Source organism: Diplotaxodon limnothrissa, linkage group LG12 (assembly GCF_057381915.1).
Source record: "Diplotaxodon limnothrissa isolate DT_005_m linkage group LG12, D_limnothrissa_male_GT1.1, whole genome shotgun sequence".
Classification (NCBI taxonomy): Eukaryota; Metazoa; Chordata; class Actinopteri; order Cichliformes; family Cichlidae; genus Diplotaxodon; species Diplotaxodon limnothrissa.
This window is the reverse complement of record NC_140607.1, coordinates 859,338-873,664: the sequence shown is the minus strand read 5'-3', so window position 1 is coordinate 873,664 and position 14,327 is coordinate 859,338. Positions and strand designations below refer to the sequence as shown.

General features: G+C 39.9%; 2 protein-coding genes across 3 annotated transcripts; both read right to left on the bottom strand.

Annotated features, from left to right (window-relative positions):
• Window positions 1-3,849: 3,849 nt before the first annotated feature.
• sub1b (SUB1 regulator of transcription b) lies at window positions 3,850-9,453 on the bottom strand. 2 transcript variants are annotated; one of them, XM_085367748.1, is made up of 5 exons: window positions 9,357-9,453; window positions 7,248-7,320; window positions 5,593-5,712; window positions 5,230-5,338; window positions 3,850-5,082 (listed from the first exon to the last, which is right to left on the bottom strand). In XM_085367748.1, the coding sequence occupies exons 2-5, from the start codon at window positions 7,314-7,316 to the stop codon at window positions 5,003-5,005; spliced, it is 378 nt and encodes a 125-aa protein (XP_085223874.1). In that variant the 5' UTR covers window positions 7,317-7,320; window positions 9,357-9,453; the 3' UTR covers window positions 3,850-5,002. The 2 variants fall into 2 exon arrangements, with proteins under 2 accessions (XP_085223874.1, XP_085223875.1); XM_085367749.1 differs by having other exon boundaries at window positions 7,248-7,317.
• A 771-nt stretch (window positions 9,454-10,224) lies between these two features.
• On the bottom strand, window positions 10,225-11,900 carry uqcc3 (ubiquinol-cytochrome c reductase complex assembly factor 3). The gene is made up of 2 exons (XM_085367747.1): window positions 11,684-11,900; window positions 10,225-10,540 (listed from the first exon to the last, which is right to left on the bottom strand). Exons 1-2 carry the CDS (start codon window positions 11,798-11,800, stop codon window positions 10,412-10,414), a joined length of 246 nt encoding a protein of 81 aa, XP_085223873.1. The 5' UTR covers window positions 11,801-11,900; the 3' UTR covers window positions 10,225-10,411.
• Between the last annotated feature and the right edge of the window lie 2,427 nt (window positions 11,901-14,327).

The window sequence follows — 14,327 nt, the reverse complement described above, 5'->3', positions numbered from 1 at the left end:
AAAGATAAAAAAGTAAATAAAATAAGATGATAATTAAAATGACATTTAAAATAATCTAATTAGCACAAATAGCAAAAAGATAAAATAGTATAAAATGATAAGTAGAATTACATTTAAAACAATAAATTTTTACCAAAAGAAGGTAAAAACAAGGAAAACTGTGACTCTTATCGCCCAATCTCTATCTTAAATGTGGATTATAAATTATTTACATCCATAATCACAAGACGCTTAGAGCTGTTTCTCCCAGATGGTGGATGAAGACCAGACAGGGTTCATTAAGGGGTGACAGACACAAGATAATATACGACGCACATTGCATATAATTAACGAAGTTAATAAAGAGAAAATCCCAACAGCCTTAGTGAGCTTAGATGCTGAAAAGGCCTTTGATAGAGTCTCTTGGATATTTCTTTTTGCTGTTTTGAAAAGAATGGGCTTTAACAGTATCTTCATCGAGTGTATACAATCCTTGTACCACAGGCCATTGGCTAGAGTGAAAATAAATGGGGACCTGACAGACAGTTTTGAGCTCTTCAGAGGAACCAGGCAGGGTTGCTGCCTGAGTCCAGCCCTTTTTGCTCTGTATATCGAGCCTTTGGCTCAGTATATATGGAAAAGTGCAGACTTAAAAGGGGTTTTAGTTTCTAAAATTGAACAATGAATAGGTCTCTTTGCTGATGGTATAATTATATACCTACAGGATCCTGACATGACCTTTCCTCGGTTGATTAAAGCATTAAAATATTTTGGCAAAAATTCAGGGTATAAACTAAATATCGTAAAGACTCAAGTACTTTGTCTGAATTATTTCCCCAAAGATTCAATTCAAAACGAAAATAAATTAAAATGGGACTCAAATAAGATCAAATATTTAGGTGTCTATCTATCTAACTAGTGAAATAAGTTCACTATACGAGGCAAATTATGTAAAGATTAGTAATACAATCCAAAAAGATTTGATTAAATTGGCTCCACTTGTCATGGACCTCAGCTCAAGAATAGAGGTAATAAAAATGAATGTGCTTCCTCGACTACTGTATCTGTTCACTTCATTGCCAGTCCATATACCAGATGCACAATTTGGTAGATGGGATAAATTAGTTAGTAGATTTATTTGGAAAGGGACAAAGCTAAGAATAAGATTTAAAATACTCCAATTAAGAAAAGAAAAAGGAGGACTTGCCCTCCCGAGTTTCAAGGAATATTTCTATGCAGCCCAGCTGAGATATATTGTTTACTGGTGTTCACCGGATTACACCTCAAAATGGAAGCATATCGAGATAAATTATTGCTCGGAATATACGAACGCAAATCTCATTACTGAATTCACTATTAAACTCTGGTGGATTATAGTGAAGACATATAGAATTATAGAAGACTGTAAATTGCTGATTTGGCCTGCATATTCTCGAAAATTCCAAAGTGGACAATGGGATAGTTCATGTTTAAAATGGGTCAATAAAGGAATTACAGCAATGTGCACATTAATAGACGGGACAACATTCAAATCCTTTGAGAATCTACAGAGACAGTTCAGACTGGATAAATCTGATTTATTTAGGTATTTTCAATTAAGACATTTTTACAATACAGAAATTAGGAAGAAGTTCTTGAGAGAAGGAAGCCATATAATAGAAATAATAACAGGTGCGTATAAAAATCCTCCATCAAGAATTTTATCGAAATTATATAACGGCCTGCAAAATTTGAATAGGAATGAAACATTATATATCAAACAAAAGTGGGAATCGGAATTACATCTTGAGTTGTCAGAGGGTGACTGGCGATGTCTCCCACAGCATAATCCCACCAGCTCTAGACGATGGAGAGAATATGGCTGGAAAAATGTGATTAGGTTCTTTATTACTCCTTATATCAAAAGCAACCAGCTGAAAACACCCCAGCGATGCTGGAGATTATGTGGAGACTGGGACGCCAATCATTCTCGTGCTTTGGAAGTGTAAAAATATCAAACCTTACTGGGAAAGCATTGCAGTAACAATGAAGAAAGTGCTGGGGTATGACGTGCCGTGTGAGGCACAAATAATGTATTTTGGAATATGGGAAAATGTAACAAAGCAGGACCATTACTTGTTTAAAATTATGTTGTTGTCAAGCAAAAAGGTAATAACAAAAAACTGGCTGAAAAGTGACCCCTTAAAATTGGAAGAATGGACTGATGTAATCGAGGACATGTATTTAATGGAGAAAATGACCCACACTTTGAGACTGAAATCTGACAAACACCGAAAACAGTGGACAAAATGGATAGCCTGTAAGACTCACCCAGCCCCATAAGGCAGGGACCTCTCCTCGTTGTTGTTTTTCTCTTCCACAGATTAGGTGTCCTTTATTCCTTTTAGTTTGTTTCTTTTGTGTTCCTTTTTCATATTTTTGTTTGCATGTACTATAAAATTGGAAAAAGTACAAAATAAAAAGGAAAAAAAAAAAAAAACCCAATAAAATCAGGGTCAGACTGTGTCTTACGCCAAGGAGTAAAAGTGGGTTTTAAGACGCGTTTTAAAAGTGGACAGTGACGGGGCCTCTCTAATGTGCTGAGGCAGGTTGATACATTTACATTTTATTGATAGGCCACTAAAACCAGAGTTATGATGAAAAATATATTCGATGCTTTTTTCTGAATACTATCGTCACGTTTAGTGTGGGAAGACGTAAAATCATCATATTCAAAGGACAGCGCAAAACAGGAAAAAACAAAACAAAAAAACACCATTCTATCCTATTGGTGGAAAAATGTACCACGTCGACCAATCAAAAGATGATATGGCAACATGTGGGGTTGGGTTGTTTAGGTAGAGTGGAAGGTTTTGGGAGTGATGGCAGCGAGCGAGAGAGAGAGCCGACAGTGCGTTTTAAGACGTGAGAGATTTGTGACGTTTAGTGTGTTAGTGGGACGTGTTGTGTAGTCTACGTGAACATGTTTGTGATTTTTACAGTAAGAAAATGTCACTTTGTCCTACTCTGAAGCTCCTTAGACTAAGTTGACCTGGATGACTGAGAACCCTCACAGACATATTTGTCCTACTCCGTTTTTTGTGTGATTTCAGATCAATTGTGTTAATGCAGAATGTCAATGAAAAACATCACTGTAAGGTGAGACATGTGAGATTGTGCTGAAAAGACTGAAAGAAAAAGGCGAGGCAAATAGTTTTCATAGGTGAAAATCTTACCTGGACCCCACAGGCTCAACCCAATAAATCACGAAAAATGAAGTTTACAATTTTGTGTTCACAGTGCAGCATTCTGGGATTTTGTTTTAATGTAAGCATGTGACACTTTATTATTATATAATTATTGCTTCTTTTTTTTAAAGTGTGAAATATACACTTGTGTTTGTAAGTGAACCATCCTGTGTAGCTTCCTTGAACTTATACTTACTGGGCTACATACTTATTATACCAGCTATACAGAACATAAATCAAAGTTCACATATTTTATGTAACATAAATGTTTAATTATTTGGACTAAAGTAAATAATTAAGTTATAGACTACATTTATATGAAACATGTGCTTACTTATCTCCCTGGTGGGCTGCTCCGTTATGTTCTCTGTCGACATAATCACTGCTTCAGTGATGTGGACATCAGGCTGTGGAGCGGACCAATCAGTGACACTGCTCTTCCTTAGCTTAGTTTCACTGTGTTGGCATGTGTTTGACATCACTGCTGAAAAATGAAGCCGTTGCCAATCAAGCATCATTGCATTGGCAGTTAATCTGATGATACTTCTACATTCATTATTTCATTAATGATCACATCTCCAACAGCAGACTGAAATGCAGCCTGTTTTTGTTTTACAGATGGTTGTAGACAGTTGAACCTCCTTCCTCACCTCTTCTGTACAAACCAACATGTCAAACCTGGATTCATAACTCCAGACAACCCATACCTCACCCTTTCCATCGGTGTCCCTTCCTCAGCAGCCAGCCTTGCACCCTTGATGAGGCTTCAGTTTAATGTCAGGAGCCTTCTGCCTGTGAAGCTTCTCAGTCAACCAGGAGCTTGGAAAGAAAAGTGTCTGGACTTCTTTTGAAGAGTTTCCCCTCTCATCTGAGAAGTTTCTTCAGTTCCCTGCTGGACATCTTTCAGTTTCTTAAAGACGTGACTTTCAAATACTGATTTATCTGCTGACAGTTTTTAAACCTACCACTTCGTCTTTTATAATATGGCAAGTTTTCCGATCATCGCCTTGTTGGTGCAAAAACACTATTTCATACCACTCAAACCAGTATGGCATTTTTCACTGATTCAGCTAAAGTAATGGTACAGATGTGTTTTTGTGAATGCCTGTTAGTAACCTAAAGATACCATCTCAAACTGGTTCTTTGCTGAGTTGTTACGTGTAGACACAACAGTGGTCGATCTCAAGGTTGGTGGTTTTTATAGGTCGGTGTTACGCTGCTTAACATAAACAAGATCTTCTGAAAATGGACAGATACAAGGACTGAAGTGAAAATGCAGTAAGTGTCCAAAGAAAAAGATGGCACCCTCAGAAAGCCTGCAGAACTCAAGACCAATTTAAACAATTACAACAAAGTGTGAAACAGGACTGAGACTTGGCTCAAGACTTTTGCACAGCACTGTGAAACACAACAAGCCAGGCTGGGTTTCAGAGATGAGACCTACCAGCTGCACATGAAAAAGAAACACATGAAGAGTTCGATCCACGTGATCAGTTCTGAACACGATCTTACACATTGACTGAAACATTAAGCTAGTCTTTGTTTTTATTCTACAATACAAAAACATGACTGTATTGGTGTACCCTACCCATAACCACATACTCTCCGCCCACACCGTTACTACCATAGCTGAAAAACAGGTTTCACACACACAAACCCAGAATATGCAGACAACTACATATATATAAACTACAAATTAAACAAACCCGTTAGAAAACAATCCCAGGCTTTTTTCTTCTTTTTACAAAAGCCAACATATTCAGTTAGTTCAACAGATTCAACACTGGAAGGAATGCTTATATTCTCTTAATGGCATCATCAATTTCCGAGATTTGGTCCTTCAGTTGGTTCCACTGTTCGGGATTCAAGGAGATACCTAAAGAAAATGAAAACCGCGTTTAAAGCAAAAGACAGTAAAAACATCAATAAGCCAGTCGTAGCGTACTTCTTCAGATAAGCGTGTCCTTCATCTTTACCACTGACCCTAATCATGAAAACACCGCTGCTTCACTCTGGTAACTACCTTTTTTCCCCGGTTTCATCTCTCCATCTTGGTTCATCCAGTACTCTCTGATGTCGATGAGGACTTTACCCTTGAAGTCTCTGACACTGACATACCTCATCTTTCCAATCTGCAAGAAGTAAAGTGACTGTCATGTTTTCATCTTCCTGGGTTTGTTTATCCAAAATATCCTAAAATTATTTTTACTATTCAAAGTTAATTTTCCCAAGGTTTAGAAACATATACATAAGATGCTCATATTTGGGGCTTACATCTAAAAGAAGTCAATAATAAAAGGGGGAATAAAAATAATAAAGACAATAATAATAATAAAATATATTTTTTCAACCTCAAAAATACAAAGCTAGTACACGTGGCACCCACCTGGAACATGTTGTCATCACCGTTACTGCTGCCCTTGGACGAGCCCCCGGGCTTGGAGCTCTCTCCACTCTTTGCTTTCTTGGCTGGTTTCTCCGGGGCACTTGGCTTCTTTCTCTTTGCCTTCAAAACAAATACTTTGAGCAACTTATCACAACTTAGCAGCTCTATTACTGAAAGGCACATTTGATTTATGGTCCAGAAAAGGACAGGAAAACCAGTCAGCCAATGTGATGATTTCACTGGGAAGGTTTCAAACGAGGTGATGCCGCACAGACTAAAGTGTGAGCACTCATGAACAGGTCCACCCAGGGCTGTGTGTTTGTTAGCTTATAGCACTGATGCTACAAAGGTTGTTAGTTTTATAGCACAGACCAAAACGCTGTAGCACGGGCATGAAATGTGGTGTTTGTTTTTTTTACCTGTTAAACCCTGAGAGTCATTTCTGGGGCTCCTGCTCCAAAATGAATCGAGTGTTTCTGTACAATTACAAACTCTGTGTAAACGATCTTGGTATTAAACAAAGTAAACAGTTGTGAGAGTTCATCAGACATGAACATTACAGCAGGTGCTGCAGTGTAAAAGTCACTGAGGATGGAACAGAAAGATAAGATTTTTTTATTTGCCTAAAAATGCCTAACAAAGACAATACACTGCAGAAAATCATGAACCAACATATGGACGTTATCTATGCTGCAGAGGTGAAACAGGTCAAAGTTACAGAGGTTTTAGGTTTTTAAGTGATGACCAGACGTTCTACAATTTGGCACATCTTAGACTCTGTGAGAGTTGGAATTTCTTAGGTATTGAACACAGAAATGATTTAACTTTATTTACATGCCTAAAACAGTTTGTGCTTTCATTGTTTTTGAAGAGTTACCTGCACACATACATAATGTTTTTGCACAGTGAAATCAGTCTCTGCCACCTTAAATTCTCTGGAGCAGTAACTTTGCTTCCCATTTGTTTACATGCTCTTTTATTTGTTTGTTTTAGCCGTTTGGTGGTTGCAGAAATGTTTGTATGAGCTTTTAGCAGAGATCCCAGCGTTTCTGTGGAAACCACACGTGCACGTTTACGTAACAGACCTGGCGTTGCGGTCCATGAAACCGCTGGTAACGGGGGCGTTGGAGTTCAAGACGTTTTCATTATCTGTCTTAAATATCTTGCTTCCCATGACATAACGATGGTCTGATTCACTCAGATTTGCTGCTTCTCCGTAGTACTGACTTGCTCCAATCCGCCTGCACATACATGCTGCCAGGGGACTGGCAGCAAACGCAAAGGAACTGCGGGAGTTGCCGTAGAATTGAAGGCTAATTACAAGCTACCATGTCTTAGCAGAAAAACAAAGCGGCTTGCAAAGGTGTTGCATGAGTGCTATGTACGTAAAACACTTTATTGCACAGACAGCTGCTTTTCATCGCAGGTGTGACAGCCCTGGGTTTACCCATTCCTAGCTGAGGTTGTCACTTAAGCATCAAGATTTTTACCTTTTTGTCATAAAGGTCGAGAAGTTTACCAATCTAATCTTTTGTATTCATTTAACCACATGTGCTTTGTGCCTTTGACGACAGTAAAAGTCACATACATTTACTAATGTATGTGACTGCTAATTTCAAGACATAAGACACAACAATCAGAGTTACAGTACAAACCTTTGTCTCCACTTCACTGTCGGAGTCACTTCCAGATGTGGAGGACAGCACTTCCTTTGATTTGGGCATTCTTCTGAAACAGGGATTTAAAATATCCAGTATTAATATTTAACTTAACACCCTGAGGCAACATGGAACGTGTTTTAAAGTGATCTTAAACTATAACAATAACTCACACAGTGAGCACTAGTGCTGTTCGATATAACGATATATATCAGATGACGATATAAAAACATCTATCGTTTCATTTTACGCTATCATTTGTTTCGTGGTGTCGCAAAATAAACTGTTTACAGTAATATTTTTTTCATGGTTCTGATGGTCACTGTAGTTATTATTAATTTCTTAAAGTTCTCTCTTTGTCTTATATTTAATATAACCACACTACGGACGGACAAGCACCTGTTTTTATGCGTTGTCGTTAGCAACAACGACAGTAACACCATGGCCTGTCCGCATGTTTATGTTCCACATAAACCTTTCACAATAAAGCTCGAGATCCTGTTGAGACTTTTCAAAATAAACTGAATCACGTGAAAGAGCAGATTATTTACGGATGAGAAGCAAAAAAAGACGCCAGGTGCTAAAAAATAAACCTTAGACTCAAACGTTAGAACAGGCTTTTCCCCGCAGCACGCCGTGTAATAAATACGCACAAAGAAACGGCGCCGTTACAACTTATGTCTAAAAATGTGTAGTTTCATGCATCGGTTAAAACACTCGACTCCAGCTACACGACGCCCAGCTGGAAACACTTCACACAAGTCGAGCTGCCTGAGATTCACAGAATTTACAGAAAATGTTAAATTTTTGTGATTTATATCGTTATCGGGACAATAGATGTCTTGTATCAGGATATGAGATTTTGGTCATATCGCACAGCCCTAGTGAGCACACTGAAAACGTTAAAACAAGCTCTGCCTCGCCTTTACAGCCAGTATGGAAATGAAGGACACATGTGACCCAGAATCAATGAAAACGTGCCAGGCTTCAATATACCTGGGCACGCACCACAGTAGTTTAGCCATAAGAGGAGGCTCTTTAGCACACTACAATGTTCTTTGGAAACAAAGTCTAACATCCTGTGGGAAAGGAAAACCAATCTAAAAATCCAATCTTCAATTTAAATTGTTCTTTGTAAAAAACAAAGAACAGGATCTATGTTTTACATATTTTAAATACGTTTTTTCCCCTGCAGTTGCAATAAGTTGTTGTTTATACTGTGGGTGTGGAAGCTGCCACAGATGAACAGTCATTCCTAATATACTTCATGCGTAAAGTGCAGCGTAGCATGTGTGCGGTCACAAAAATACAAATCATGCAGATTTCAGCTGAGAATGTTGTTTTCACCCTTTGATCACAACACAACGTGGAGAGCAGAAGACTTGCACTGCACAACTACATGTGAAACCTTTAAGCTGCCAGTGCCTGCTCCTTACTGTAGGGCTGAAGCTTACAAGGCTAACACAAGGCTGCCATCTCCGAGTCTGAACAAAAGCCTCTGCTGGTGTGTTCTCAAAAAGCATGAAGCCAAACGCCGATGTGTTACAGGGACACACGCATGTGTACTGCTGTTGTCCAAATTTCAACCCGAGGCTAGTGTAAATGCTTTCTGTGGCCCTTGAATGCAACCGAAGCATGCACTGAAAACAGCAGCCAGGATATATTTTAAAGACCGTAATAAGAACCAGAGGACGGTGCCCTCTCACTGTGACGAATATCTGGGTCCAGTTCTTATACTGCGGCTTCATTTGGCCTTCGCACGTAACCTGCAGAGTAACATGAAAGGTTACAGCGGCGCTTGTAGAGCCACAAACGGCATCGACGCACATTTTTGCGTTTGCCTTCAGACACTCCGGAAAATCTAGATCAGAATCCAGCCTGCTTATGAAACTGGCCTACGGCCGAGCAGCCGGACCCGCTAGCTAACAAGCTAAACGTTATCTGAAGCGCGTGGCTGCAGTTAGCCGAGCAGGCTCACGCGCTGTGTCGCATGCTTCAGCTGCGTCGTGCAGCAGTGTCTATATCGCACCAAACGGCTCCTCTGTACAAACAACAGTCGACAAACACGCGTTTTCAACATTTTCTATTCTAACGGCTCATGCTTACATTATCTGACGGAGCGCCTGGATCTCTTGACAGGAAGCGGAAAGCTAACCGATTTTTCCAACGCGAGAATGTTTTCGAGGGCGCGCATCGTCCTCTTCTTCACTCGGGGTCCTCACTGCAAACTCCTGTAGGGTGAGCGCACAGCGCCGCCTGCTGTACAAAAGGCGCCCGTCGTGTATTTTAACCCACGAAAAGCACAAAAGCAGCACCTTCACAGGGACTTCAGTGCACATGCGACCTATTTCCAGTTTCAGCTTCTTGGTTTTGGTAAAGAAACCGGACTTTAAACATGACCTTAAAACAAACTGTTCATCAGGATGTTTGGCTGACACAGATAACAGTTTGTTTTAAGATATATTGCTCCACTGATGATCCATTTCTTTTATTTGGCTGTTAGTTTAAATTGAACAAAGACTGTTTGGACCAGCACCCTTTCTGCCCCCCCTAAAGGTGATCATGAATGGAATTTTTAAAAAGGATACACAAAGTTTCACATTAATCTTGTCATTAAAAAACAAAACAACACAAATTTAATAAATAATCTGGAGAATTTAGGGGCTGAGTCCTGAGGTCACGCTGTCCCGTGTCACCCTCTGCAGTAAGGTTCACTGCTGTCTTTCATTAATGCAGCTCTGTGGCACAGAGGAATCACATACTGCAGGTTTCTTTCTGTGGGTGTGTATCTGAGCTGTCATGGGCAACCATCCACATTCAGCTGACCCGTGGAAGGGAAGACATGCAAACCCCACACAGAAAGGCCCAGGGCTGGACTGATCACTGTGAGGTGGCAGTGCTAACCACACATGTCAACGTGTACCTGCTTATCACAGCAATCATAAAGCTTGAATAAGACAGATGAGTTGGACGTTGTTTGGAGAGTTTAATAAACAATTTTAACATTTACCTCAATTGTTTTCATGTGCAATGACAACAGAGTATCACACAACGGCTCCTCTGTACCACAAAGGATTGTCTGTCTTTATCTGCACAGGTTGCAGCCTGCATGTATGCAGGGTAAAGGCTTTGCAAGCAGGTCTCAGAACCACACAGTCCGTCTACTTTGAAGGTCCCAGTCCTCTCGCAAGATTCTCGCTGGTTTCAGCAGCATCCTTTAGAGCTTGCATCACCAGAGCGTTCCTCTGCCTCGTCTCTTCCATTCTCAACGGGTTTGACTCGGGCAGATTCTGATGGGCAGGAGGAAACACCTGTCACAAATTACTCCATTTAAATACATTCATGTCTCAGGTAAATTCGATTTGTATAACAAACCTCACCTTGTAAACAGAGCAGGAGGATTTGATATTCCAAGATTTTTCTCTGACTCCTTGTATTGATGCTTTGATTATTACTCCTTATATTATCATTTTTCTCTCATAGATACATTTGAAAACTCTGCTGAGAAAGTAGCCAGAAATGCACAGGAGCACAGTTATGCCTGATTCAACATCATAACCAGAAACCCCTTTAAAGCATACAGTGTAACCTGATGTGCACCTCCTGAAATGTAACTGCACCTTGCGAGTACTGGGATTGGCTAGTTCAGTATACTGTCCTGTGCATGTCAGGCTACTTTCTCACTGTTTTTTTGTTGTTGTTGTTGTTTTTGTTTGGGGGGGGGGGGGGGGGGGGGTTGAATTTATCAGTGAGAGACTAACAATCATCACCTCAGTATAAAGAATTATAATTACAGTGCAAATCTAAGATCTCACAAATGGATTTAAATTCCTGGCAGGAGAGCGCTGAAATAAATGTGAGGGAATCTACACAGGTGAGGAAACAGCAGGGGAAAGGTCCAGCGTTTTTTCCCCAGGCGTATAAAACCGAGGTAAAGTGAGCTGTCAGTATGAGGAAATTCAGATCCTGGACCCTTGACACACAACATTTCCCGTGGATTGCTCTTCTGGGACACCTGCACTACATCTGCACTGAGTACCAATGACTGCAGGTGTGTAATCAGCAGAAGGAGAAGAGGAAATACGACCGTAAAACTCAGTGTAGGAGCGCAAGAACATGTAAGCGGCTGATACGGGGCGGCGGTGGTTCACAGATGACGGCGGTCACATACAGTTCGCTTACCTACTACACAACAAGGAAGTTAAAGATCTGGTCCCGCTACGTCAGTATTACAATCTTCCAGAAATACACGTGACTGCAATCGTTCACTTTAATGATGCTGACGGTAAATAAAATGTTTTTATTTTAACCAGACACATCATTGTTATTTATGACCTACAGTTTCTCTGTCTTTGATAAAGTTTGGAAAGACTACATGTTAACATCGACATGTGTGAAAAAGCGACCTAAGCGCAATGAAACTTGTGAATCACCTTGATCATCTCTCTCCGCCTCTCCTCTCCGGGAGATATCACAGACCACATCCCATAGCCGACCCCCAGCGCCCCGACCATGATCGCAGAGGTCAGCATGGTCCGCATGCCACTCATGCTGAAGGGCGCCTGTCACCGTATCTGTCTGATATCGCGATCAGATTGTCCGCTGAAGCTCACCTTCTACATTCGGCTTGGTGTGTTGGATAACGTCGAGGAGCAGCAGTGCAGGATGGGAAAGCTTCTTCTTCTTCTTCTTTCGTTTTAACGGCAGCCTGCATCCAGCAAAGTTGCACTACTGCCATCTCCCGGGCTTTACTGCGACATCGTCTCCTAAATCCTCTTGATGAATCCGGTATTTCTGAAAAACGAAACATCTTTCCCTTCATCATGACTTAACTGATCAGCCACACTTTCAAACATGTACGGCGCATTTCTGCCCTCACCATCTGCTTTGTTTGACATACTTCGTGCAGCTGGTAACACATGTTCAGTCGTTTCCATGGCATTACACCAATTACATAAACCAGTGAGATGTTTCTCCATCCCAAAGGGTCCCATTCAGAAAACAACCACCTGTTCTTGTTCTCTTTATCATCATCGCCTCCCTCCTACTCATTCCTCTGTTTCTGCTTTAACTGTACTTTGTTGTCTCTACCAATGTCTCCCTTTTACTTCATTATCCCACGCCATTTTCTGTAGATTTACACATCTGCATATCAATATCTACTTTTTTAATAGTTTCCTTAGCCAACCTATCTGTTCTTTCATTACTCAAAATAACTACATGAGCAGGAGTCCACATTGTTACTATACTTCTGTTTTGTACACATAATCTATGACAAGCAGAAAGAACTTCATACAGAATCTTCTGGTGATTACTTGTACTTTATTTTCAGTGCGTACCATTGGTGACAATGAATCAATACATATTATTCATTTTGAAATTCTACTATTTTCCACCCATTCTGAAGCCAGTAATATGGCACATAACAGAAAATAACGCTGGGCTTACTACACGTCCTTGAGGAGTTCCATTTTCTATTTTACGTGGCTCTGAAACACGTGATCCTATTTTAACTATTTCTTGACTCTAAATATCTTACTAACCTCTCATTCATCATCCATCAGTTTACACATATTGGAAGTCAAAGCAATGGGTCTATAATTTCCAGGATCACTATGGTCTTTCCAAGGTTTCTTTATTGGGATAATTATTGCTTCTTTTCATCTATGTGGGAGACACCCTACTTTCCATATCATAACATTAACAATTTATTTAACTCTACATCACATAAATGTTTTAACATAACATAACGTCTTTCCCTGGAGCACTATCCCAGAGTGCTTTTCATTTCTCCAGAAGGGACAGTTCATTATATAGTCAGTACTCCCTTTCCTTCTCAAAGCTTCAAGATTTCTTCCTTTAGTTCTCTCTCGTTTATCCTCATCTGATATTTCTCCCACTATCTATTTTAACAAAGGTACTTGCTAATAAAACCAGCTTTTTACTTATCAGTTACAGCTACTTGATTATTTTTATTAAGTATTGGATAACTCCATTCTCTTCTGTCTCCCCCATTTTCCTGATCATCCCCCAAACTTTTGTATTCCAGAAATCTCTCCAATATGTTCTCTCTGTTCTTCTTATTGTACTCAACACTCAAATGATTTTGAACCTGTAAAAGCTTTGTTTCACACAAACTATTACACTTCCTGTCTTCATGCGTGCTCAATCATCCAGGTAAGTAAATCTCCAAAAGTTGATACTGTTCATTATGCATATTCTCATGACCATTGATCAACAACCACTGATCAATGGTCATGAGAATTTGCATAATTATGATGAAGGACCTGCCCTCCCAGCCCATTGTTCCTTCACTGGCCTGGTTTCAGTCATTATGCAAATGTCCTGTTTATAAGATTGAAACCTGCAGTCAGCTGAGACTGAAGACGTCACCTGATGATGACGAAACGTTTCTCCCACAAAACACTACGTCCAGATGAACAGAATCAACCTTTGGAGTACTACATTTCCCCCAATTCACCTTCCCAAACACCCACTTTCCTTCTAATGTTTCAGGAATTTGACCCATCCTTACTTTACTGACTACAGTACAATGATCTCTATCAAATCACTTATTTCTTACTTGCCACTCACATAATGGAGCCAAAAAGCGAGATACAAATGTTAGATCTAATACCGAGTCCTTACCTGAACTAATATCAATTCTTGTTTTTTTCCCATCATTCAGACATACACGATTTTTATCATCCAGAAATTCCTCTAACACTTAACCATTATAGTCTGTTTGCTCACTCCCTCATAACAAATGATGTGCAGTCAAATCTCCACACCATATAATATTGCCTTTCATTTCCTCCAGCTCACTTAACTCGAGCTTTTTACAAGGATTGTTAAATTAATAACCATAATTACCATCCCTCCTATCCAAACCTCAGTTCCTACATACTCCAAATCCCCTTCCTTTTCAGTCAGTCTATATGGAATACCTTCCTTAATCAATTCAACCACATTTCCTGTATATAAATTATGTCAGCTTTTTCTGTCTGATCGTATATAAACTGTTTAAAATCCTGACCGTTTGACAAGAGACTCCTTGGTCCTACTGTAGGATTAACA